The sequence below is a fragment of the Bacillus rossius genome, chromosome 2 (genome assembly GCF_032445375.1).
Source record: "Bacillus rossius redtenbacheri isolate Brsri chromosome 2, Brsri_v3, whole genome shotgun sequence".
Lineage (NCBI taxonomy): Eukaryota > Metazoa > Arthropoda > Insecta > Phasmatodea > Bacillidae > Bacillus > Bacillus rossius.
This window is the reverse complement of record NC_086331.1, coordinates 16291318-16315947: the sequence shown is the minus strand read 5'-3', so window position 1 is coordinate 16315947 and position 24630 is coordinate 16291318. Positions and strand designations below refer to the sequence as shown.

Below are 24630 nucleotides of genomic sequence, written 5' to 3'. Positions count from 1 at the left end.
AAACCTAGCGGTGGTGTATATGCCAACGGAGTACTTGACTATCGATGAACAGATCTTTCCTTTTCGAGGAAGAACGAAGTTTACCCAGTACATGGCATTGAAACCTGCTAAATACTGTCTGAAAGTATTTTGGTTGTGTGACGCAAGTAATGCTTATCCACTCAAAGGGATTTTCTATACAGGTAAACAAGGTAATATTCGAGAAGTCAATCAAGGAGAACGAGTTGTGAAAAAACTGGTCGCCGCTTACAAAGGATCTGGCCGGAGCATAAGCATGGACAGATTTTTCACGACCTTACCATTGGCAGAGAGTCTTTTTTCATGGAAGCTCACTATCGTCGGTACTTCGAAAAAAATAAAACATGCATTCCTCAAGAAATGAAACCGTCTAACTCTAGTCCGTTATTGTCAACGCTTTTTGGATTTCACCATAAGGTTACCATCTGTTCGTATGTTCCGAAGGAAAAAAAAGCTGTGATTCTTCTCAGTACGATGCATAATGATGCTACGATCTCTAATGCATATCACCAAAAATCAGAAATGATTTTGTTTTACAACAAGACCAAAGTTGGCGTTAATACTATGGATCAAATGTGCATGAGATATTCCACCCAACGGCGAACGTGCAAATGGCTGCTAGCTTTTTTTTTTTTTACAATATTTTGGATATCGCCGGTGTTGCTGCGTACGTTACTTACTATGAAAATAATGATATGCTTGCTAAAAAAAAAAACTAACAGACGCAGACTTTTTCTGCGCTAGCTCTCAGAAGAACTAGCAATGCCAATGATAGAAGAACAATTTTCTAACCAGCAAGTCATGCGAAATCATGCAACGAAAATCACAATCGAAAGTTACTATGAAAGACCAGTAACAGATGTGGTAACTGATAACAACAATCAATGAGAGGCTAGTGGTGGAGAAGTTGTTGTTGGATCATGCTACATTTTCAACGAGCAGCCTATTCGAAAGAGAAGAAAGACAAGGAAGTCTTGTGTTGACTGTAATAAGCCCGTTTGTGATCAGCACACAGCAAAAATCACAAAATGTTTGTATTGTAAACATTGGTTTCTAATATATGTATGTAAAAGATTGATTTTTTTTTTGACGTGACAACGTCTTATAAATCGATGAACGCAGGCTGCACGCACAAAAAAGTGTCCCGTTACGCACATTGTTCCGTTACGCTGTGTCCCGTTACGCTCATTGTACGCTTGCGCCGCATCTATCTCTCTTCCACTTGACTGTTTATAAAGTGAAGTGAAAAGTTAATGTGGTTTTCATTGCTTATTACAACAACAATTTCGGCAATAAAGGTTAATTATTCTTACATTTTAAAAATCTTATTTCTAGTATAATTTCAATTATTTATTCATTTATTATTAAAATAAAAATGATACAATTTTATTCATAAAGTATGCAATCATTTAATCAATGTTTTGTTATGACGTCACGTTAAACTATCGTCCGTAAACCGACTTTACAGACAGCCAATTTTTTTTTGTAATTTTCATACAGTATTTGTATATTACTGTGCAATAAAAGAAAACTCAAATGATTTTTGTCCAACAAGCACATTGCAAAATGTGATATTATTATTATTATTATTATTATTATTATATACAGTACATTCCGTAAATAAACAATTTTAAATAAATATATATTATTATTTATATATTAATCCATATTTACTTATAATATTTTAACAACAAACTTTTTTTTATGATATACTATACGAAAATTCATGCTTTTTCTATTGGGGTACCTGGGTGGCTCATACGTGTGATTTTTTTTTTTTTCAAATGCAAAATTTTTTAAAAATATGTAGAATGCAATTTTCGGTAGGGAATTGGTCAAATCATGGGGATTCGAGGTTGTAGCCAATCTGTTTTGGAAAAAATTTATTAAACAAGATGTACGCCAATGGTTACCCTGGTACCCGGGTGGCAACACAAGTGTTAAAAATTACTGAATTTCAATATGATTGCCATAAATAAAAGTGCGACGTTTCTAGAATCCAATATAGCAGCCATAACGAAAAGTGCAACATTTTTAGAATCCAAGATGGTGGCCGAAACGAAAATTGCAATGTTTCTAGAATCCAAGTTGGCGACAATAACGAAAATTGCAACGTGTCTAGAATCTAAGATGGTGGCCGTAACGAAAATTGCAAGTTTCTAGAATCCAATATGGTGGAATGTTTTATTCTCCGTTCACTCTTACCTGAGTTTTGGCATAAACAAAGCCTCTTGTAAACAAACATTTTCATTGGCTGCCGGCCGCCGCGCACATTATTCGTGCGCAAGAAATAGTCCCTTGGTTACGTACCATTTGTAAGTATTTTTACACCGCCTTTTTTTATAACAATTGTTGTTATATAGCATTATAGCGTTTCACCATTAATATCCAATACAGTTTAATGTGTCAGCAAGTATTTACTTACAATTATGTTAGCAGACGCCGTGTGTACGGTGTACAGTTGATGCCCGGCGCAACAGTTGTATTTCGGATTCGCGCGCGCACGGTTTGTTATGGCTGACGCCGGACCGAGTTTTGTAAAGCACAGAACGGGAAAGCCTTTGAAAAGTGCACAGAAAACTATTGTGTCGAATGTTTTTAAAACATTTTCAGACAAATATCCGGATTGTCGTGTTAACGATATCGCGAGTTTAACTGCGGAATTTACGGGTGTTTCGAAGAGCAGTGTGCTTCGTGCAAGGAAAGAATTACAGGACACTGGGACATTAACATCTCCCGGGAAGAAAAGGAAAACGTGAGTATCCTGTTGTCAAAACTTGTGATGATTTTGTGAAGACGGCTATTAGTCGTACAGTGCATAGTATTTTTTTCGCAAATGAACCACCTACGCTGAACAAAGTGCTACGGTGCTTCCTGTTATATTACTTCTCCGTTATTTTATTAGCACAGACTGTACTGAAGTGTGTGTGTTGCAACTAGTGTTTGGTGCGCAAGATGAATTCAGCCTATCACTTGCTTACGCGGCGCAGTGATACGACGGTGTTTGTTTATTTCAAAACTCAGCTAAGAGTGAACGGAGAATAGAATCCAAAATGGCAGAAAAACAAAATGGCGGTTGTGACAATTCAAAATGTCTGATCCAAGATAGTGCCGGGGTCGAAGGTCAAGATCAAGGTTATCCAAGATAGCCGCCGTGACGTCAGAGCAGTTGGTCATTGACGTCATCTACAATCCACACTCCGACTCCTGCGCCAGTACCGGCTAATACATGATACTTGTACAGCCCCCTTAAATCAATTAAGAATACACATACTGTTTTAAATTTACTACTTTGTTTATAATACAAGGTACCTATACATATATATTCATTAAACTAAAACAATTAAGATATGTTAATAAATAAGTACTTAGGATTATATAAATTGAGCAGGGCTAAGGATAGTGATATCCGTACAAGAAACAAGGGCAACTGTACACGAATAAAAACCCCAACCTTTATTACCAATTTGCTATACGCAATCGTTGGTATGATTCCCAAAATTCTTCCCCCTTTTGTGTTGTGTGTTCCAGATATTATCTTTTAAGTTATAGAAATGATGATATAGAAGTATATTTTTAATAACATATTTATCATGACTCCGGCAGAATACGGAAGTTTTGCCAGACAGAATTGCGCAGTTAATTCGTTCAGATATAACGTCACGCGTGTAAAATTGACAGGTAAACTGAGCGCCTACGTCACAAATATTTTCAACATATATTTACTTAGTTGTATTACAATTGGTGTAAAATTGCGCGCCAGTGTTTGTAAATGTTATCACGTGCGCGACTTTTTACGGCAGTTATAATACACTTGGTATTGTTGAAAGTATTGGTGACAGAAGACGGAATGCAAGAGAGGTGTAGTGTTTCATTCACAGAAATAGTTCTTGACCAGCAGGAGTGACGAGAAAACTAAGAAATGAACATGGCGGTTTTCAGCCGAGAACGTAGGCTATCAGTTTTCGCGTGCGATCGTCTTTTCCGCAGTCACCAAAATAGCGCACTGGCACAATTTCCCCTCCGCGGGTATTCTGGTTACTGAAACTTTTCAGAACAACTTTTATTGACCAATAAAGAGGCGGAAGTCGTTATGAAGTTACGTTCTCTTCCAAACCTAATGCTGTATTCACTAACGACAGTCAGGAGTGTGGAAAATAATCCAGCGACAAGAGGCGTCACCACATTTACATTTTATAATAAAAAATTGGTTGTCAGTAAAATCGGTTTACGGACTATAGCTTAACGTGACAACGTCATAACAAAACATTGATGAAATTATTGCATACTTTTATGAATAACATTGAATCATTTTTATTCAATTATCACTTTTTTGTATGGATACAAAGGAGTGAAATGAAATCTACAATTTAATTGATAAATTTACTTTTATTTGCACTCATTAATTCAAATATGTTTATTACTTTAACGAACAGATTATTTTAACTATAACTTTTATACAAAGAAGGAGTGAAATGAAATCTACAATTTAATTGATAAATTTACTTTTATTTGCACTCATTAATTCAAATATGTTTATTACTTTAACGAACAGATTATTTTAACTATAACGTTTATACATGTTTGCTATTCAACTTCTTCCAATCTGTGTTATTCTGTTAAGGATAGGACGATGATCGGAAAAATAGGAAAATAATGGGAGTGTTTCAAGTTTAATGTGGCTCGAAAAAGTCAGATCGATGGTTGTTCCAATCGAGTGGAAGAGAGATAAATGCGGCGCAAGCGTACAATGAGCGTAACGGGACAATGTGTGTAACGGGACAATGAGTCAGTCATCCTTTTTCGTGCGTGCAGCCGGCGTTCATCGATTTATTAGACGTCACGTCAAAAATGTTAAATTACAGAATGTTATTTTACTATCTAATACATACATTTCGGCAACATTTTGCATGCTGTTTTTACTACCGTATATTTGGATGTAGACAATACATTGGTGTGACGTCGATGGCAGGATTTATCGCAGATTTTTGAGCTGTCCAGTATTAGGCCGCATTTATAAACTTCTCAACGTTTTAAGTTGAAGAGCGACATTTTCAAATCCTCGTTTATAAAGTAAGCAAGGCGCAAAATTTCAACGGAAGTATCGGCTAACATTTAACGTGTTGCGTTTCTAGGCAAAGAAAAAAATTATATTTCTTTCTTTTTTTTTTTGTAAAGAAATGGAATAAATACACATATTGTGAATTTTTTTTTATTATTTTTTTTTTTAAGATTTTACACATGTGTAGAACATAGAATGTCGCAACGTCAAATAAATCTTTGGAAAACGTATCCATTGCTCTTTCAAAATTTTATTAAAGCCTGTAGTAGTCTCTTTTTCAATTTCTTTTAAGTGTCCTCTGCTTTAATGAAATTTGTTTTGTCTTCCCCATCCCTTGCGATTTCAGTCCTGTTTATTGACAAATTAGTCACGTGACTCTTTTAATACGAATAAAAAATATTTTATATCTCATAATGTTACAAAATGACAAATTTTACGTGTTGGTTGACTTTTTGAACTCATAAATGAATTTTATGGCAATCAAAATAAAAGTTATAACTTGCAGTTAGCAGCTATACTTGGTCTGTTATTTTAATGAAAAATATTTGTGGTGGAATAATATATTTTAGTATATTACAAATGAGACATTTTAAGTTACTGTTTCTTTTTTCTTTTCAAATTCGGTATCACGAGGTTTGAACGCCGAAACTCTTTGAATCTGTTTTCAAAAATATTCAACACTAAACTGATCGAAGTTTTGTTATGAATGTAAGTCAATGCCGACTGAATCCGAATTGTAACCCACTAAATCTCAAATTTAAAAATTACGAATCGACCAATGCGAACATGGCCTTAGTGACAGATAACCTCGCACAGGAGCCAGTAGAGTTGTCACGTCACAGTGTGAGTGAAGAGAGAGACACGTCACTCCCATGCTGGCGAAACTTCCTTATTCGATAGTTCGATAGTTTGGTTATGTGGTTAGTAGGACTCTGTATGCGTACCAACCTCAGCCAATAAAGACGGGAAACAAAACCCATGAAATAATATGTAGAAAAATAAGCGTTTTTAATATTGTTACGAACGTGAGCAAGGCAGGGACACGTGCAGGTGCAGAGCTGGCTGGCGGCTACCGCAACATGATATGCGCCGCGCGCGCCTGGAAGATAACAAGGATTGTCGCTTTCCCCCCTCCTTCCCACCACTCCCCGCGCGGCGCCCTGCCTTTGACACGTAACTGAAACCTGACAGCTGTGGAGTTACGCGAGCCGCCGACACGTGTTTCGAGAGATTTCTGCCGTCGGTTCGGCACGGAATGACGCGACTGGCCCCGGCCGCGCTCGCGAGTTCTGGAAATTGCGGCAGATAGATAAAACGAGGACGGCGGCCTCTAGAGAGAGAGAGAGAGAGAGAGAGAGTCGGAGCTTCCGGGGCGATAGTGCCGCGAGTGCGGCAGAGTGGCGAAGTCCTTGGACGAAGGTTCCAGGGCAGGGAGTGAGTGAGTGAGTGAGTGAGTGAAGTCGGGAGTTTTCCCGTGGCGGTGTCCCGAGTGAAGTTGTGAGCGAGGCGTCGAGCGGATCCTCGGCGAAGGCAAGTGCGTCGGCGGCGGCGGAGTGCGGCGACGGAGTCCCGCGGCGGAGGTCCACGAGGGGTGCTGCGGCGAGAGTTGCGCCAGAGGTGCGGCCCAGCGAGGTGTGTGTATTGTAAAAACGACTGGGGAATAGACATTTATTTAAGTGTAATTAATATTTGCCATTTTAGAAGATTATTTGTAAGTGACATAAGTAGTGGCAATAATAAAACTGTGTAGTGTAATAAAATCTTTAATTGGGCTATCCTTTACGAACCCGCGGTAAATCGTAACAATATGTATCAATGCCTATATCGTGCATACTAATGCTAATAACTAATATATTCGTGTTAAATGTTAAATGTTTTTATTTTGTCAAAATACATATATCTACATGCTCTTAAAAAATTATTTGTCTTACATCAATTTTTTATCTCAATATTCTTTCGTTTAGGGGAGGTTTATGTTTATAACTCGCAACCAAAGTATTTTCTACCTCATTTTAGATTTTCGAAACGAATTCAATTAGAATTTTCATGTTATCTAGCAACAAAAACCACGAAAGTATACACGTGCGTAAGACTATAAACATCTGCCACGAATTAAATATATGATCACAATAATGGTGATGAATTCGATACATTAAAATTAAATAAATAGCTTTATGACCACGAATATTCAAACATGCAAAAGAACGATTGTTAGGTCATCGGAAAACGATTATTATCGCTGGAATACAAAGCATGCCTTTAAATAATACTGGTTGGTGCTTCCTCGAAGTTGGTAATAGCACAGGGTCTAACTTGAAATAGAGCTTTGTGCCAGCATCCGTCTGGGCTTCTGGCCGTTAGGTTCAGTGAAATAAGGTGCGTTCTACTATGGCATGGAAACGGAGACTGGTTTCCCGGAACATTTCACTATCGCGTCTCTGCTGTTTTCACAATGCACGGAAACGTAAAAATGGCAAACAATGAGATTGCATTTCAAGGTTGCGAAATATTAATTAATTAGAAAATATATAATAAAAATAACCCAAACATAATAATAGAACACTATATATGCTTATATTTGAAATATTTTTAACGAATTTAGAACATAAACAAGCATTGCTAACACCGCAGTCAATAGCCAGATACTCGGCTTCTACACTATTAGTACTGTGGAATTAGATCCAAACCTCAACATAAAAAAAAAAAATAGTTTCCCTCCAACGCCAAATTGTTCTATGCACACCCCGTAATATGTAATAAAAAGAGCGTCGTAATAAATTTGAGCGTCGGGTTAGGGAGAGTGGGGGTGGGAAGCGGGTGAAATGGTAGTTTTTCGCAGTTTTTCGCAAATATCTCGAAACGTATTCGGTTTAGCGCAAAATGTATTCTATACAAAAATAATCTACATTAAAAACACACACAAAAATAGTTTATACATACTCACGCTAAAGTGAACGGTTCCGGAGATATGGAGGGGGTAAAAGGGCCCATTTTTGTTTTCAGATTTGTTGGGAAAACATAAAATTATCACTATGTAAACTGAAATAAATCAACAATATCAGAAAGAATTATATGTATTCAATAAGGTGGATATATATTGCATCCCTACTTAGCAAAAAAATCTCAAAATGTACAAAAATCATACTGAAAAATCAAAGTAGTCATGTTAAATGCAATCTTAAATTAATATAAAACATGAATCAGGATTCATTCCTCTCCAAACACTTCACCCTCCTCTTCTACATCCTCGTCAATGATGAGCGTGTCTCTGTTAACACATCCCAGGCCTGAGCAGTTGTCGCACATGGTCGAACAATTCAAACCACTCTTCCTACACTCTCAGTTACGTACGCGTTCGTCTTTGCATGCGCACACGATGAGGGAAAGTAGTTCTTGTGGAGCAGCGGGACTTGCTGTTGCATGTGGTCTCAGGTTTTCCCCAGTCTTCTTCCACGCCCACTCAAGCAGATTTTTCTTCTCATTGAGCCACTGCTGCACCCGGTGGTAAACTCTGAATGAATGCTACCTGGAAGCTGTTGAAGTGGGAGGAAGTGCAGCCAACTTGAACAACGAATGCACAGGATGTTTTGCGATTGCCTGCAAGTAACACTGGTAGCGAAGAGAATCTAGATCTTCAGTAGTCTTTGCTCCAAATATGGCAAGAAGGAAATGCTTCCCAGCATCAGCCACTGCACTCGGCTCAGCTTTGGGGTCGTTGAAGACCAGAAGCTTCGTGCGAAGAGCCTTGTTGGCCTGAACTTTCCTAAATGCTTCAATGTTCCCCTTCTTGTAGATAGCTGAGACAGTGTCACATCCTGTGAAAACACTGCGTAGATAAAATATTTCATCTCAGCAATGCCTAGCTGGATATTAAAAAGTAAGTATACCTTTTCCTGTTGATTGCCTTTCTTCGGTACCACAATTTTCAATTTGTTATCGGGGGGCGCGCGGACAGTCAACAAGACTAATAAGTCTGCGTCGTAGCCAACTACGGAAGCTCCAAGTTTTTTCTCTGCTTCATCAATCGCTGTAAGAACTATCATTAATTTAGCATCACCCGGTGCTTGATGTACTGTGCAACCAGCTCTTTGCGAGTGCAATGTGAAGAGAGAAATTAGGCCCATTTTGTTCTTAGCATTAGATAGAAATTCACTTTGACCGAGATTTAAGTGAATTGAGTTTTCTACTTTCACTTCAACGTGAGTGGTTGTCCGTGATCTGCGCAAGTGTTAATATTTTATGTTTCCTTTCTCATATTCATCAAAAACAACAGTACCTTGTCCATAATGAGTAATAAATATAACTGGTTTATTGCTCACAAATCTGCCTGTAGGTAGCTGGGCGTCGCCAGACCACGCGATGAAGTAGGTGGTCTCCACCAATTATGTAGGGATCTTCCTCTTAATCTGAGGTTATCGATGATTAATTTCCTTCTGGCACCAAAACTGATACCATTGAAGATTTGCTTCCCTTCCTCATTAGACCAGATTCTACGAAGAGGGATGGAGGATAAGCACATAATTCAAATTGGAATATTTCTGCCAGCCTCTCATCACTTCTTACTGTGCACACCATCCGATGTAAAAGAGTGTTAGGGTTCACACATACAGTGTCGTTGTTCATTGTTACTGACTTAGTGCTAGAGGCTAGAGACTTCACAGCTAACTTTCTCTTCAAGTGTATCTCATTGAATGTTTTTCCCTCGATCTTTTTCAAGGCTAGTACTCCAATTTCAAATGCTTTATCACAGTTCATGTTTTGATCTGCTACAACCCCTGTTGATAAAGAAGATAGTTCAGGGGGTTTTGAAAACGTGTTGTGCTCCTCAAGCCAAGAAATGAAAGTTTGCAAGTCTTTAGAATTTATTTTATACCTTGCCTCTCGTAGCTCTATGTGCTGCTCTGAAAAGAGACTGCGCACTCCCGCAGATTCTTCCATTTCTTCGACTATCCGAGAACAGATTGGCATGGAGTTAATCCAAGTTGCAATAGTTGTCGCTGTGATTCCTCTGCATCTAGTCAAGCCACCAATGCTACTCAAAGATCGCATCAAAACCTGTTCAATTGTCATGTCACTCCAGACCAAAACTTCTCAGTGCGTTGGATGGTAAAATAACCACGGTTAACGAACAAATCGTGTTCTCCAGAGTTCATTAAGGTGTGAAGTTCCGGTGAGTTTTTTTAGGTAAACGTGCGCAGATTTAGCATAGTTGAGGTGACCAGATGCATGGAAAATAGGGAGCATTTGGTGGACACAGTAAAGGTGGAGGAGGAAGTCCCCACTCCTCTCTGCTCTAATAAACATTCGAACTAGCTCAACCATGATTACGAACTGAATCCACAGTTTTTGGGTTCGTCCTGATTCTTTCGAGTGTTGAAGTTGCTGTTCCAAACTTTCCACAAAGTTCTTCATTGCAGCTGACTGCTTAATATCTTCAACAGTTCCATTACCACGCTTAAAAGATGAATAGATAATATTCAGCTCGTCTTTACCAACACTAATTGAAGCTTCATTTGTCTTCAAAAATACAGTAATGAGTGCCTCTTCTACTTGGAAGAGAGCACGAACGACCCTAGAGTAAGCTTTCAAGGGAGGGAGGGAGTGCGATGAGAAGGGAGATTCCAGGGGGTTGACCGGCCTTTCCCCCTCCTCCAACCGGTGAAGTGGCCTCGTACCGGCGACCGTGCATGTACTGAACCAGTCCTTACGATGGAAACTTTTGAGTTACTTAAGTTTACATAGTGATAATTTCATGTTTTTCTAACAGATCTGAAAAATCTTAAAAAAAAAAAAAAAAAAAAAAAAAAAAAAAAAAAAAAAATGGGCACTTTTGCTCCCTCCATCTCCTGAACCGTTCACTTTAACGTGATTATGTATAGAATTGTTTTTGTTTGTAATTTAATGTGGATTATTTTTGTATGGAATCATGTTTGCGCTAAACTGAGATTTTGAGATATTTGCGAAAAACTGCGAAAAACTACCATTTGACCCTCTTCCCACCCCCCTCCCTCCCTATCCCGACGCTCAGAATAGTGTAACTTTTGATTACATACTACGGGGAGTGGATAGAACAGTTTAGCGTTGGAGGGAAACTTTTTTTTCGGTGTTGGGGTTTGCCCGTTTTTTGGGCTAATTGCACAGTACTATATTGGTCGCACGGAGCGACGTAAACAGAATAGCTCAGCGTTGCCGAACTAGTCCGTGCGGGTCCGTCTCCGTCTGCATGCCAAGTTTAGAGAGAGTTTTCCGTGAGATCCGTGTCCGTTTACATGATACGTCTCCGTTTCCGTGTTAATTTAGAACGAGCCTTAGGAAAGCTTATCAGCGCAGTTGCCGGCCTGTGGAAAATCGTGGCGCTGACACATCTGTGCGGGAGGTCGCGTGCGACAACGGCTCAAGCGCCGTCTGCGGCGTTGCCAAGTCTACGAAAACAGCGCACGGTCGGAACTTCACTTGCTGCGTGCTAGTGTCGCATAGCAGTAGGTGTGTTGTCCAGGTATGCAAACACACATTAATAGGCAAATCTGAAAGTGTGGTGTTGGAACAGATTGTTCATAGAGGTTAAGTAGTTACTCTGAATAACGCGAAAGAGTTTATTAGCATCGTAAATTTTCGGTGAGTCAAAACAGAATATGTAAAGTTATTTTTAGATCTCACAGGTAGTTTTATAATGTGTATTAAGGATATGTTAAAATTAGAAAGCAGAGACATTCGTGGAAGGACATTAATGTAGTGTGCTTCTAAATTTTTATAAGGGAATCCATGGAATTAAATTAATGTATCCCAAGTCTATTCATATCGATATTTCGTTCATATATTCTTTATATTAAGTTTATTCTGTCAGTTGTGAAGATGTTTAGGATTTTTTAAACTAATGTAGGCGTATGTATTTCGTATAAAATATAATATGTAGGTCAGAGGGCACAAATTGTATACAAACTCACAGTACTTTATCTAGGTTTTTGTTATTAGCATATGAATTTCAAAATATGTTTCAAATTTTGAAAGCTGAAGTTCGTCGTTAGTATTATAATTTTTTTAATTCGTTCGTTCGTTCGTTCGTTTGTTGGAAGAGGGGGGGGGGCGGTTCCCCTCCCTCGCCGCGTATGGTCACGCTCGCTGACTGCGCGCGCCCGTCGCCCCGACCGCGGCCGATCCCACCCGAGTGCGCCCGATCCCACCCGAGTGTGTCGCCGGCTCCGCATTCCGAAATGCAAGCGGAGTGTGGACGGTGAAGCCTCATGCTCGGTCTTGGAGTCTGGCGTCGGTTTTGACGCGCGCCACCTGTCGGCGGTTCTGCTGATTGCCGTGAGCCGCGTGGAAAGTTCAGGTTTGAGAAGTTCGTGGTAACGAATTGTGATTTAACTGCTCGCAACTGCTCTGAAGGTAATTATATAACAAATAATCATGCTGCTGCTACGTGAGTTTATTGTAGAGTGTTTTTGTTCGTTTCAGTTTTTCGTGTTTAAGTCGTGGTCGTGTCCGAATAGGCAAAGCTCTAAAAGGTAGCAAGAATAGGTCGCTCGTTGTTAGAGATAGGTACCTAATCAATTTTTTTTTAAATATCGCTTTTAAATTCTTTGTCGGCCGCGCCGCGACCCCGCTGTTTGCGCCAGTCAGCTCATCATTTTATATTCAGGCCAAGTAAAACATGAGATGATAAGATTTTTTAAAAATAGTAAAAACTCGTGAGCACAAACTCCCGACTTTGAGCGACCTCTTGAAGTTTGTTAGGTACTTAGTTCGATACGAACCAAAATGTTGGCGTATGTCATCAACTGGCATATGTTTCCTAAACGTCGCAACTGTTTTGTCGTAGTAAACCTTACGGTGTTCGTCGGTGTTGTCATTGTTGTGTTGTCCATAATATCTGGTTTATCTTTGTAGTTGTGTTCTTATATTTGCTGCGTTGTCCAGGTTTTGTTGTCTGTATTTACTGTTATTGTTGATACTGTCTCGTTAGCCCACTGTGTTCGCCTGTGCTGTTTGTTTTTTTTATGACTACATTCTTTTCGCGGAATTCTTGTACTGTCTGATATTTAAATTAGAATTGTTTCGTCCGTGCTGTTACCGTTGTGTTGCCTATAATACCTGTTCCGTTGTGTTGCCTATAATACCGGTTTAGGTTCATCGTTGGGTGTGTTTGTTTGACATCAACTGATTTAGGCTTGTTTTCTGTGGATTTATGTTTTCATTTTTATTTCATATTTTGCATTTATGATTTTTTCTCACGACTAACAGTTGCAAAATTTCAATGGCATAGTCCAAGAAATTGTATTGAATCATGACAAATCCGGCATCGATTTGCCTGTAGTGCAAAATTTTTTTAAATTTCTTTTTAAAAGCGTTAAAATTACTTTCGAAACTAATTGCTTTTTCAGGGAAGGGTAAACTGCTTAAACTATTCTTAGTCAAGAACAGTACACTCATCCATACCTTACACTGCTGTCTTTTTATTTCTTATTTTGCATTTATGAATTTATCTCACGACTAACAGTTGCAAAATTGCAATGGCATAGTCCAAGAAATTGTATTGAATCATGACAAATCCGGCATCGATTTGCCTGTAGTGCAAAATTTTTTTATTTCTTTTTAAAAGCTTTAAAATTACTTTCGAAACTAATTGCTTTTTTCAGGGAAGGGTAAACTACTTAAACTATTCTTAGTCAAGAACAGTACACTCATCCATACCTTACACTGCTGTCAAAACGAGAACCTTTTGCAATGAAGTTGGTTGGTGTTACTGCATGATTCATGGAAAAAATCTGGTTTTTCGGCATTAAAAAATAAAATATTTTTATTTATTTTTGTACAAAGCCAAAGCATTATCAATTTATTTACCAATTTACTGATTAAAAAGAAAAATTGATATATGCAACTGAATTACTTGGTAAAATGTTGCTGTTTTGAATTGTAAAGTTTTATAAACAGATTTTGCTAGAGATAAATTTTTTTTTAACTTGTGTCAAATACATCATTATTAAATCATTTGTGTTACAGACAGATATGAATTCAACCTTGAGCCTTCTCCATACATTAAAGAGAGGTTTTTGCTTAACCTATAAATAGCATTGGTGTTGGCAAGAGGGTAAACAGCTTGGTAAAGGAGCGTGGGCTTTCTGAGGCTATAAGTGTTTGACATCACATCTGACATGACCAGGAAGGCCCGAACATGATGTGGTTTCATCTCGTGCACTATACTGTTTTTTTTTTTTTTTTTTTACTTCTTAACATCCTGTTGACAGCGCAAGGTCATTAGAGACAAACTCGGAAATACCGATTTAAAAAAACGGGGGAAGGAATCGGCAGTTGCCGACTGTAATGTACCATCGTAACATTTGCCTGGAGTAATTTTCAGGAAACTGAAATCAGGATGGCCAGACAGGAATTCAAACTCAGGTCCTTCAGGAAGGGGAGTCCGGTGTCTTCCACTGCACCATACCTTGCTCCGTACTGTACTATAAGTGGTGCTGTGATGGGATTAAAAGGCTTTGCCGGTGTTGGTGACCTGTGTGCAGCGAAGCCTGGGACAGATCGGCAACAGAGATCTCTTAAACCAGGATTAATTGTGACACAATCAGGGAGAAAAATTGCTACTGAATGGACTGAAGTACTGAAAAAATTGATAATGGTAAGTTTAAATGTAATAGTTGCGTTACAGATATTTATGCGGTTTGGTGGAAAAGATCACTGTTCATCTTTGAGTATTCCCAAAACAAACTATGTTAATATATACCTGCATTTACATGGGTAGCATGTGTTATTTTTTCTCCAGGTTAGACTCAACATATATGTATAAAATCAAGTCATTTTAGTGTGCTCATTGGCTCGTGTATGCTATTTTGAGTAACTTTGGAACTTCATTAATCCACAAAATCACTTGTGCCATTAATTAATGTGTGTTTAGCTAACTGCAACTTCAAAATAATATGAGGTATTAAACCATCATATACGTCTTATTTTTAATCTAGTGTATATAAAAAAATACAGTTTAAGTTTTTTGCCCTCCAATTTTTTTCCTCCCAAACCAAAACAAGTATGTTGAATAAATGGCTGCCAACCTTCCAAAATATCCATAAGTAAAACCAGTTCAGCGGCACACATACAAATAAATGTAGAAGTCACTGTGGTTGAGTGCTCAAGTCATTTAACCTCACATCAATGTGCTAAGCCTCGCTGTAATTTGGGCTGAAGCGTACAGTGACAGATTCTCCATCAGTGGAAGCTCCGACCTGCTGCGGAGAAAACACTTGATTTGAAATGATCAATATGCAAAACATGTCGCCACTTAAAGTAGGGGCTCCTGTATGGAATATCTGTCTTGTTTAACTGATTCATGTGAAAATTAATGTATAAGTTATTCAATTTATATATATATATATATTTGTTCTGAACATATGCAATTGATTGTCTGATAACTGCGTAAGTGTACACAAGAGTGGGTTTAGTTTATAACCCGATATTACAATTGTCCAAACGCAATTTTATCATGTATAAAAACTATAAATGTGAAATGCCAATAAATATTAAATATGCATGCCAATATAATTAAAATATAAGATAACAAGATCGCACAAAACAATGTATACATATACATGATAAAGTAAATTGATTACAAACATTTATTAGACGAACTATCAACTAAAATGAATACGTTCAATAAGAAACAGTGTAATCATAGCACCTATGTGCTTACTTCAACAAACAGTCAAATTCCATACATTCTGTCGGAATCTTCAACAAAACTCTTATGTAATCAATAATCGTTACTTAAAAAAACATTGTGTGATCATTAGGATTGGCTTGCTAGTGAAATGCAAAGGCTTTAAACATTCGCTAAGGTACATACCGTAACCAAACATGGTCATGGACGTGAATAAACACACACCCAAATAGTACGAGACAAACTAAAACAAGTTGAAGGTAACAAATGTAGAACGTGGCATACAAACGGGAATTTAAGCAAGGATAAAAGGTCTGTAGCTACTTTATAAGCCACTTGCTTAAATACAAAAGGTAATCTCCAGCAAGTGTCGTACTCGCATGCTACCGCAAAGGGGGTTGAAGTGTTCGTCGAAGTTCAGGGCGCCACCACATGTATGACGGGCATGTGGACCCGGCTACTCTGTCCTCAGGGCCGTGACGTAGCCCGTGTGTGGCGAGGCCCGTTTCCCCCTGTAGCACTGAAAACCTCCGAAAAACGATGACAAGGTGCGTGAAGCTCCTTCCTCTCGCAGCGCTCGCGACTCACTGACCGTTCGTCCTCGCTCGGCAACTCTCGGGAGCGGAGCACTGACGTCACATCGGTGGGCGCGGGCCCACGCGCGCGCACACACACACACACACACACACACACACACACACACACACACACTTCGGCGAGCGGTCGTAGAGGGTGGTGGTGGAAGGAGTGGGCTAGCAGCGTGTAAGGGGGGAGGTGGTGGCACATGGCTAGGGGCAGGCATTTTTCGCGAAAAGATCTGAACACTTATTAGACTGCGACAAGGTATACCTGCACTTGTGGTTTCTTCCTTGTGATTGGCGGCCGTCTGCGAGAGAAGTTGTTGCCTTATTTGACCGAGCCACTCAGGACGAGTTTACTTCCGCACTCAATCACTGTGATTTGGTGTTTTTTCAATCGGTATGTAACTGGGAGAAACTCTCCCAATCACGAAACACAGACTCTGTTACAGTGTTTTAAATTTCATCTAGTCTTGAAAATTTTTCGCGAAATCTGCATGCCCATGACCGGGTGCACGGCACTACCGAGCGGCGTGCTGACAGACGATCAGTAAGTGAGCTCGACTGACGAAGAAGAAGGAATTGAAAACAGACATAATCTTACATAGACAAGGGGAGAGAATAGTTCCTAAGGAAAGGGGAGTGGGAGCATGCGCATAACTAGGAGAGGGCTTAAGGGGAAAGGGGTGAGGAGGAGGGTGGAAGGTACCGAAGACGCCCAGAAACTGCCAACTTGCAACGTAACGGGCGGCAGGGAAACAGTCGTTCATTGTAGGGCGAACCAATGCAATCCCAACACCTGGCTAGTAGTTAACCAAAACACCAACATGAAAAATTTTAAATTAAACCTGCCAATGAAAAACTTAACTCCGGATTTTTGGGGCGCCATTACCAAAAACATGGCAGAACAAAAGCTGACTATGGACTATGCTTGGTTCCAGTGCAAAAATTAAAAAAAAATTAGAACTGAAAAAAAAATTTTTCTTAAAAAAATTCTAAAAACTACTGGTACAAGCAGTTTAGCTACCTTAACAATTTGTATCCTTCCTAACAAAAGCAAATATACTAATCAGATTACAAAATTTTACACTGTACAGTTTCTTAAATTTTAGTGCAATAAATAAATATATTAAAAGATTTTTATAACCAAAAAATATTAGAGTCCACTAAAAACCAGGTTTACTATGCCCTACTTCTAAAAAGAAACCTGTACCCTCTACAGAGCAAATTCAAAAATGTTCAGAAATTAATATTTTACGAGGCGTAGCCGTCGCTCGCTTTTTCACTAACATGCCTATTTTTTACTGCCAGTAAACTGCCTCAAAAACATAGATTATGTTTCTAAAGTTTCTAAATGTAGAAGACTGCTACCAAAAACTCTTCTTCAATTGCCAGCACTCTGGATGCGAGTTTCCCAAAAACTGTAATGTTCCACACTTAAAAGTTTCTGACAGTTGCCATCTGCGTTGCTACCATGTGCCCTTTGCGATCAAACAACTGGGCCTCTGTGGCAGTCGCTGCAAAATCGGCTCGCCTGTGCGGCCGAAAATGCATCATTTTCACAGCACGCACATGCGGCCTCAACCAACACACGCGCACGACTTCCGCGCTGCACCACCACCGTGGTTCTTCTAACTGCCGTGGTGCCACTGTCGCCGCTCTGCGAAACACTTCGCAAACCCCCCAGTGCAAAGCCAGTCCTTCGTTCTGTTTAATTTTTAATGCTCCTAGCTTAACACTAAATAAACAACCTAGCTAGTTACAAATCAAACACAAAAATATTGTAAAATGAAAGTTTAATAATCAAATACTGTAAATACTTGTAGTGAACTGTTCATAAAACAAGCCAGGGGGGTCAACTCTCCAAACATTAAAGCCTCACACAAGCACATTGTGTTCAACCAAATGGTTTAGATATAATAAACTTACATACTTAATCATATCACAGAACATGTGATGAAGAAGGTCACAAATGTCAGTCTAGGATCTATTCCCACTGGACTCACAAGTGTTTTAGAAATAAGAAATTTGGTGTATGCTGCAGCATTGATGGGTTAAACTCAATTTTTTTCCAGATACAAATGTGTGCCACACAATATACTTAGAGAAAGAGTGCACTTTGTACAGCAACAAAAGAGTTGTACCGTGAATGTTCTTTCAATCGGCACATTTAGAACCACGGCCGTGTGGGATTGTGATTTCTCTGGATTATCGAATGTCATATTTTTAACAGGAATATCAAATATTAATTAATATATTGTAGAATAGTATTTAAAACAAGTTGAAAAAACTTGTTGGAAAGAAAAAATACAGTTGAGCATTGATCTTCTACAAAAAAATTATTACAAAAATGTACTAGTGAAATGTAACCCGCTAGTAAACAGGAAAACTGCACTGAAGTAAAAAATTTGACAGCTATTATAAACTCTGAGCGAACTGAAAACGCCATCAGCTCAGTAATGCAACATGGTCACCAAGGTCAATAGCAGGAATCCACTGGGAATAAATTGTAACGCCAGCGCTTGATTAATGCTGGTGTACAGTGTTACAGGTGATGAGTGGAACATACAGGTTAGTAGCAGGTCACGAAAAAATTCTTACTCAATGTTCGATGTATTACCTGTTTTTTTTATTCATGTAAAACTCAAAATATATTGAGAACAGAACAAAAAAAATTTAACTGTTTATTCAGAATGGAGAAAAACACGGAGCCATTGCTCGGCCCGGTGCTCGAACAACGACCGCCTGGCCCGGTGTTCAGACAATGACTGAATTACAACCTTCCTTCCCTTTGTGCGGGCAGTGTCCTGGGCTCGCTGACGTAATTTTCAGCCAATCACGGCGCATAGCAACAGAAGCTTCCACGAAATTCTTACTTTTGTTCCCACGATGCAGAAATTTTCTCTCTCTCTCTCTCTCTCACACACACACTCCCGTGACCGTGACTCTCACGCCTAGCGTGTGAAACAAAGCCTCGGTCGTGGAAAAACGAAGGAGAATTACGTCAGCATGCCTTCCCACACAAAGAAGCCAGCAAAAAAAAAAAATACTAGAAAAATAAATTTATGAATTTTAAAAATAAACCCGGTGAAAAATTTTCACAATATCTTTGAAAAAGAAAAAAACTTTACATCATTTGAAAACCTAACCTGAAAGATGACAAAAAAATTTTATTAAACGATTATTGCTGGATTACATGAGGAAGGCTGTAATCTGGGTTGTTACAACAGAATTTGCCAAACTAAAGAATGCTGACTTGATGTAAGTTTTTGGACATACGCCATTGCTTAGCAATGGCGTATGTCCAAAAACTTACATCAAGTCATGCACTCCCATTGCACAAATCTTTTAAAGATAAAGAATGCTGAATTAAAGACTTTCACACTATTATAATTAAGTTCAATTAACTTTTAAAATGAACACTTATAACATCTCTGTTTACTTTATACACAGCGCAGTAAAATAAGCATTTAAAATTTTACAGTAATTAGCTGTATTCTCCTATTAATTTATTGGTACGTCTTTGTCTTTGATTCAAATATGTATCACATTTCATATTAGTGGTTAAACAATTTCCAACCAGTATTTATTAATTATCTATTATAAGGTGACTACAATTTTTTTTAAGGTTGTGTAAAATGACTTTAGTTTTGGAACCTCAAATTGTGTAAAATATATACATTATAACTATAAAGAATTCAATAAATTTAAAATGTGAGCGAGCAGTACTCTTCAGTGATGTGTAACATCTAACCTCGGTAACGAGCAAATTCATGTGTTCTCATGTTGCAAATACACTTAAAATACGAAACTCAGACACAAAATTTAACGTATAATTCTTTAAAATAATGCAGAGCATGATAGATGTACACAAATTATGTTTTCGACCACATTTCTGAAGTTAATTGCATGTAGTTTCCGTACTCTCCGCTTAAATTTGCTGCCAGAGCAGCTATGTCAACTATCATTATCATTCCATTTGCAGACCGAAATTTTAAACTATTCAATGAAATGGCTCTGATAAAAGCGAAAAAGGCTTGAATAAAAATACTAAATGCCGGCTTTGGACCTGATTTTCGACAAGGAATTTTATTAAGACACTGCCCATCTTGTTAAAATAGTTTAAACAGTTCATACTGTAAAGTTCCCCTTTGGTTTTGGAACTTTGGTTCATGCCGTCTGCCACAGATTGCAGCACCATAGTTCCGGTGCAATTTCCGTTCCATTCTCATAATTTACTCCTACCAAATATCGTATATGTACTGAGAGATAAGATATTTCACATCAATAAATACAACCAGTGGTAAAGTTGAATAATATTTTATACAGTATTCCTTCCTTCAATATAATATGTGAAGAGTGCATTGAAGTTCTACTACAGATAAATTTGTTTGAGACACGTATTCTTTTGTGTAAAATATGATATGAAGCGTATGTTGGTGTGTTGTTCATGTGCTGGCAAACACTTTCTTCATTCCATTGCTTTTTTAATTGTTTACACTACGCCCAGTTTCTTATTTATGTTAGTATAAAACTGTTAGAGCATCCATAATTATTAACAAAATATAATGTGTGTTTAGGTTTGAAAAAATTTTCATTTTATCTGGATTTAAAGGTAGGTTTTTGTGCAGCTTTGTGTGGAATGGTACTAAGAACTGTTTATTGTTAACAGGTGTCATTTGGTTACCGTGTCCTGTACAGTAATCTGTGGCTGTTTTCTGGGTTGATGGCACGAGAAATGGAACATCGTCCAATCACCAATGCCATCATTCGAACTACAACTGCCATCACAATGTTTAATGCTGGAATAAAGGTTGTGCAGTGCAGTTGATTTTTTAAATTACTGTTTTAACATTTTCAATTCCTATTTCTTAGAATTTGGTTTTTGAGGTGATGTTTATTTGATTCAAAAGATATTTCTGAAAATATAGCAATCTAGTTTGCATAATTTTGTAATGAAGGTATTCCATGGAATTAGCAACTTAAATTTCATTTTAGAGATCGATTATTTACTCATAAAAAAAAAGTATGTGCGTGGAGTCCACACGTGACGGAAATGAAACTTCTTGGTTATTAGGTGTAGATAAGATAAATTTTTTACATTTCAATCACTATTCACAAAAAATGAATGATATTTATTTAGTTAATTGCACAAATCAATAATTATTTTCCACACAAATAAATAAATTGTAGTTATTTTAAATTAAATAAAATAAATATGATAGCATCAATGGTTAATTGTTATGAAAACTGAGGAGTAGACAAACACATGCAGTGTTACGAGAATTCGGTAACATCACTACTGCTTTATTTCTACTTTTCCACTACCATCTCCCCTTTCAGCCAGTATATAGCATGCTACGCACTACGTATCTATCCCCCTCCCTTTTTTTTTTCCATATTCTCATTCGACCACTAGTGCATGCGTTGGAGTGGCATTGCAGCTGACACTCTCTCCTCTACCGGTTCCCCCACCCTGGTATCTAACAATTCCCCCCGTGAGATCGGAATTTTCGAAACGCTCGAAATTTGTAGCGCCCTTAGCAAAGAAGTTTCACTTTAAATATTTGTAGATTAATTTAAGCTACCTTGTTTATGTTTAAAATGGTTACCAAATATTTTTTCTTGTGTCACTCTTCTATTTGTGCTAATGATGAAGTAATGTCTGTGCCAATACAAAGTAGCCATTTTTTGTGGCTCTTTTTAGATGTTTGGTCTCTTAACAGAAAAAATTTCAACTTTAAATTTATTACTTTTTCAGATTTTAATTTACATCAATAATGGTATTATGTTACACAATCACGCATGGAATATGGAGAAGATGAGGCTTGTACAATTACAGTGAACTCCGAACATCTTGGTTAACAAATCAGTGCTCATAAATTAGACATACTGAGTGTTGGGATGGAACCCACTACGCTCGGAAAATGAGTGTGACGTGTTAGCGAACATAGCCACAAAGGACACTTGCTCAGAATTCGTTTTTATAACTCTGGACTATAGATAGTTCACTCTAACAACAATCAATTGTTATACATACGGTACCTCAATTTCTGAAGAAGAATATATTGAAACCATTTTTATAAAAACCCATCTTAATAGAAACTCTCATTAATGCAAATTGTTTTTACAGTCTCTAGAAATAAGGTACATAGGAGTTATAATGCTAACTAACCAGTTTGTTTGATACAAAATAAGATTATTATGTATTACAAATTGTTTATGTCCCAAGGGTAAACAATAACAGATACCCAATAAAAACTATTAAAGAATGGTTAGTTCAAAATATTTCAGACTGAAAAGAAACAAATGTGAAGTTGCAACTAAAATAATACTGATGTCATCTCTCTGGTTTAGTATATAATGAGGAAAAAACTGCTTATAAATTACAAATACTTCCAAAATGACGGTGTGTCTTCTTGTAGGTAGTTTTTAAAAATGGTTTATTCTGCTGTTGTGATTGAACTAATTTTGTTATAGTTTGGTTAGTACAAATTTTACAAACAAATAACTTGAAACTGTTACAGATTGTATCAATCAATCTCTTCATTTTTCCATTAAAACTGGCCAAGTTTGGAATGGTATAATTAGTAAATGTAGGTTTGCAAATACTGGATCACATGCTTGAACTGTCTTTTTCCTCTTGTTGTTGATATCTGGCTTTTTTTTTTTTTTTTTTTTTTTTTGTGTGCGCACATTTGTAACTGCAATATGTTGTGAAACAAATTTATGATTGTAATATTTCAGTAACTCAAAGTTTCAAAATTAGAGGAAATGCTATAAAAACCACTTGTTTGTACTTATGGTTAGGGGCAGGCCTTTTTCGTGAAAAGATCTGAACACTTATTAGACTGCAACAAGGTATACCCGCACCTGTGGTTTCTTCCTTGTGATTGGCGGCCGTCTGCGAGAGAAGTCGTTGCATTATTTGTCTGAGCCACTCAGGACGCATTTACTTCCTCATTGAATCACTGTAATTGGTGTTGTTACAGTAAATATGTACCTGGGAGAAACTCACCCAATCACGAAACACAGACGATGCTACTGTGTTTTAACTTTCAACTAATCCCGAAATCTTTTCGCGAAATCTGCATGCCCCTACTTGTGGTATGTTGTGTCATGGTTTAACCACTATTCAGGATATATTAAATAATGAACCTATATACAGGATGTCCATAAAAGAATGTCTCAGTTTCAGTGGTATATTATAACAATTTAATTTAGACTATTTACAACAAATCAAACATAAAATTGAAAGTAAACTAACCTGGTTTTTCTTACAAATGTTCAACATGTGTACCCTTAGTTATACAGCACACATCTAACCTAACGTCCAATTCTTCCCACACTTTGGTTAACAAGACCAGAGTAATGGAAGCAATATCTTCAATTCTGTGTCTCAACTCTGGGAATTCATTAGGTAGCGGCGGAACGTAGTAATGATCTTTTATGAAGCCCCAAGGAAAAAATAGCATGGTGTTATGTCAGGTGAACATGGAGGCCAGCGCAAAAGAGCTCTGTCATTTCGACCATTACGACCAACCCACCGGCCAGGGACTTTAACATTCAACCACTCTCGTACAAACAAAACGCATGTTGAACAGAAATTACAGATTCATTCTTAGCGAATTGCAGAACACAAAATGCTTTGCGTTCAGGAGTCACCATTTTGCAAGTGAGAAAACAACAAAGCCGTACTCCCGCGTGTGCTTAACTAAAATTGTTTGAGATACTCTTTAATTGTGACCTTGAACCAAAACTCTACAATGCGTACAGTTGATACTGTTAAAATTTATAACTGGGACATTCTTTTATGGACAAATGTATAATAAACTAAGCCATGTAGAAATGAACGTATAAACATTCCAAGAAGTTTTTGAATCTTTCTTTATTTGTTTTTTTCCCCACTTAAATGCAGCCCTTCAAACCCTAATGGGAAGAGGTGGGCGACTTACTAGTCGGTGGGAAGGGGCGGGCGACTTACTAGTCGGTGGGAAGAGGCGGGCGACTTACTAGTCGGTGGGAAGGGGCGGGCGACTAACTAGTCGGTGGGAAGAGGCGGGCGACTAACTAGTCGGTGGGAAGAGGCGGGCGACTAACTAGTCGGTGGGAAGAGGCGGGCGACTAACTATTCGGTGGGAAGAGGCGGGCGACTAACTAGTCGGTGGGAAGAGGCGGGCGACTAACTAGTCGGTGGGAAGAGGCGGGCGACTTACTAGTCGGTGGGAAGAGGCGGGCGACTTACTAGTCGGTGGGAAGAGGCGGGCGACTTACTAGTCGGTGGGAAGAGGCGGGCGACTTACTAGTCG

General features: G+C 38.2%; 1 protein-coding gene across 2 annotated transcripts in view; it reads left to right on the top strand.

Annotated features, from left to right (window-relative positions):
* The window catches only part of LOC134529139 (N-fatty-acyl-amino acid synthase/hydrolase PM20D1.1-like), a 110017-nt gene that overhangs the window by 75123 nt on the left and 10264 nt on the right, over positions 1 to 24630 (top strand). For both annotated transcript variants that reach the window (XM_063362911.1, XM_063362912.1), the window contains one exon: positions 20994 to 21134. In XM_063362911.1, the coding sequence (XP_063218981.1) occupies positions 20994 to 21134 (141 nt within the window). The remainder of the gene's footprint in view (positions 1 to 20993; positions 21135 to 24630) is intronic.